Here is a 2,500-nt window from a genome sequence, read left to right as displayed (position 1 = left end):
TCACGGCAAAACCGGGAGACTTGAGAGGTCTGCTGTAAAATTATTCCTTTCCGTACCCTTCTCCTTTGCTTCCAAAGCGACTGTCGAACGCACTTAAATAATCCAAGATTGCCACTAGTTATTTCTCTTATCTGTCCCATATGTTACGTTACTTTGGCTCTAGACAAACAGGTACAGAACTTACAGTTGTCCAGTTGCTTGAAGCACAACAGAAACTGAAGTGTTGAAATATGGAGGAAGGGTTGCCGATTCCTAAATGATATATAAATATTTAAAAAATCTCTCGTGGTAATGATTGTTCCTAAAAAAATGTTTACGTTTTTACGTTTGTAAAAACGTAACCCTTCCTTGTACTTGTACATGTTCTTTGCCGTGACTTTAACATCTTCAGTTCAATTCCCACCCTGGTCAGAGTTTTTCTCTTTTTCTTGTGTGGGCCCATTTCCATTAGTAGGGTCAACGATCACATGGTTCATATGGGGTGCAAAACTAGCGCTTCACATTAGACTCTAATCAGTTAAGTCTGTTGAAATATAAGTGCTACACGGCCTACGTTTGTAAAAACGTAACCCTTCCTTGTAAGAAGGAAAGGGTTTGGTAAGCCTCAGGCCGCTGTAATCCCCTGTTGAGTCTGACTGGTAGTGGAGAGATGGTGATAATTCCTTAATTAGCAGCAATGATTTTTGTTTACTAAACAATCGAATTAATCATTAAGATGTGTATTTCTTAAGGATGGACACTGTCGAGATCTTTAGGGATTTCTCATAGAGTGTTTATTTTTAAATCAGACAGTAGAGCACTGAAGTGCAAATGCATGGATGGGAGTTTGAGTCCCTTTAGGTTTTCTTTTTCAGGTTTCCTTTGCATCAGCTTAATTTGCTTGCAACCGCAATGATCATTATTGCTGAGAGAAGATGTTAAATTAGCAAACGAGAATAATTTTATTCTACCCAGTTTAATGTCTTTAAATGGCATCCTTTATCCGGGACAATCAGTCCAACACCATATAAATGGCCTGTGAATAGAATCAATGAAATTAATCACATCAAACACAATGAGTATGGCTGGAAAACAACTGCAACAGTGGGAGCCCTCATTTCATACTTTTTCAAATTTAAATCTATAATAAATTATAAATTATTTTTAACCCATTAACCCCTCAAGCACCATAGGACGCCCCCAGTTAACAACCAATTGTCTGGCGCTAGAAAGAGTAAAAGTCTCAATCCCAGGAGTTGATATCCAAAAATATATATTTTGATTAATTCCAAAAAAAAAGTTTTGGGGTTAAATCCTTCCCTGCTAGCAGAGGTTTCTTTTCTTTTTGCTTTCACTGGACTGAGGAGTACGGGAAAGCAGACCTCTGCCATGGGTCGAAACTCAATTTGATCCAACCGCCGTCCACAACCTTGGTTCGGTTTCCTTAAGTTGAGTTAGTTTTTAGTTCTCTTCTCTGCTAGATGAGAGTACGTTTTCTTTGGTTTTTAAGGTTTCGCCTTCCACGTGAACAGCATTTCGATTTCTTGCCATAATTTCATTTACATCTTTTACAGTGCTCGAGATTAGCAGTTGTCCGGCCGTCCTAGATGACTAGAAAATTTACTGGGAGGAAATGTTTTGGTAAAACAAAAAGCCTGGTTGCCCGAAGAAAAAACACTGGACAAGCTAGCCAATATGAGAAAATGAATTAAATAAGCAGCACCAGGCTCACTCGTCGGTTTTCCATTGCCAATGCATGAAAGTACAGTACCTGTAGTGTGAAGTTAAAAGTATTAATTCATTTGCTGCAGATGATTATTTTCCAGTGTTTTCAATATCTGTGGCTTTTACAAACACGAAAATGCAGCAGACAACATTAATGGGATTGAAAAACAATAATCCTAAAACTAAAATCCAGACTTCCACAAAAAACACAGGCACATCCTAAAAACTACGGGAGCACCAACGCCATGTGATTGCATCCCACATGGCGTGCATTTAATCGTTACGGGTTTCCTAATGGTCAACCAAAGTTACAGATTTAGTTGCATTGTCTTTTACCATAATTGCACCATGCCTTACTGTATAGTACCTGCATTGTCAAGAGATAATGTTATTGTCTCTGTAAGCTGTGATGTAAATAGTGCACACTGCGAAAATAAATGAATAAACAGAGAGATTATTGGATTTTATTTAATCCATTGCCTCTTAGGAGTGAGAGTTAAGTTTACTCTGCCTATTCTGACACCAGAGGATTTGACTTGACAATGGGGCCTGCTATCCAATCAAAACCCAGTATCTGGTCAGAGGTCGATCAACTTAAAAATAAACTGCTGACCTAGATGAGCTCTAAACTTGAGCCCACGATATGGTCACGCGATACTGGTCACATTGTGGGAGGCGCCGTGGCCTCACGGTTAGTGCGCTCGACTCCGGATCGAGTGGTCTGGGTTCGGGTCCTGGAACCCGTTTCTCAAAAGTCCCGTAACTTTACGGGCTACTTTCAGGTGTTACAATTCCC

The 2,500-nt window shown here is 39.6% G+C and overlaps 1 protein-coding gene across 1 annotated transcript in view; it reads right to left on the bottom strand.

Annotated features, from left to right (window-relative positions):
• LOC137969619 (ER membrane protein complex subunit 10-like) overlaps positions 1-2,500 on the bottom strand; it is a 9,317-nt gene that overhangs the window by 1,897 nt on the left and 4,920 nt on the right. The window contains exons 6-8 of the mRNA XM_068815930.1: positions 2,072-2,129; positions 951-1,015; positions 185-252 (exon numbers count right to left, since the gene is read on the bottom strand). Of these exons, the coding sequence (XP_068672031.1) occupies positions 185-252; positions 951-1,015; positions 2,072-2,129 (191 nt within the window). The remainder of the gene's footprint in view (positions 1-184; positions 253-950; positions 1,016-2,071; positions 2,130-2,500) is intronic.

Source organism: Montipora foliosa, chromosome 9 (assembly GCF_036669935.1).
Source record: "Montipora foliosa isolate CH-2021 chromosome 9, ASM3666993v2, whole genome shotgun sequence".
Classification (NCBI taxonomy): domain Eukaryota; kingdom Metazoa; phylum Cnidaria; class Anthozoa; order Scleractinia; family Acroporidae; genus Montipora; species Montipora foliosa.
The sequence above is the reverse complement of the archived record's forward strand: the minus strand, read 5'-3'. Positions and strand labels throughout refer to the sequence as shown.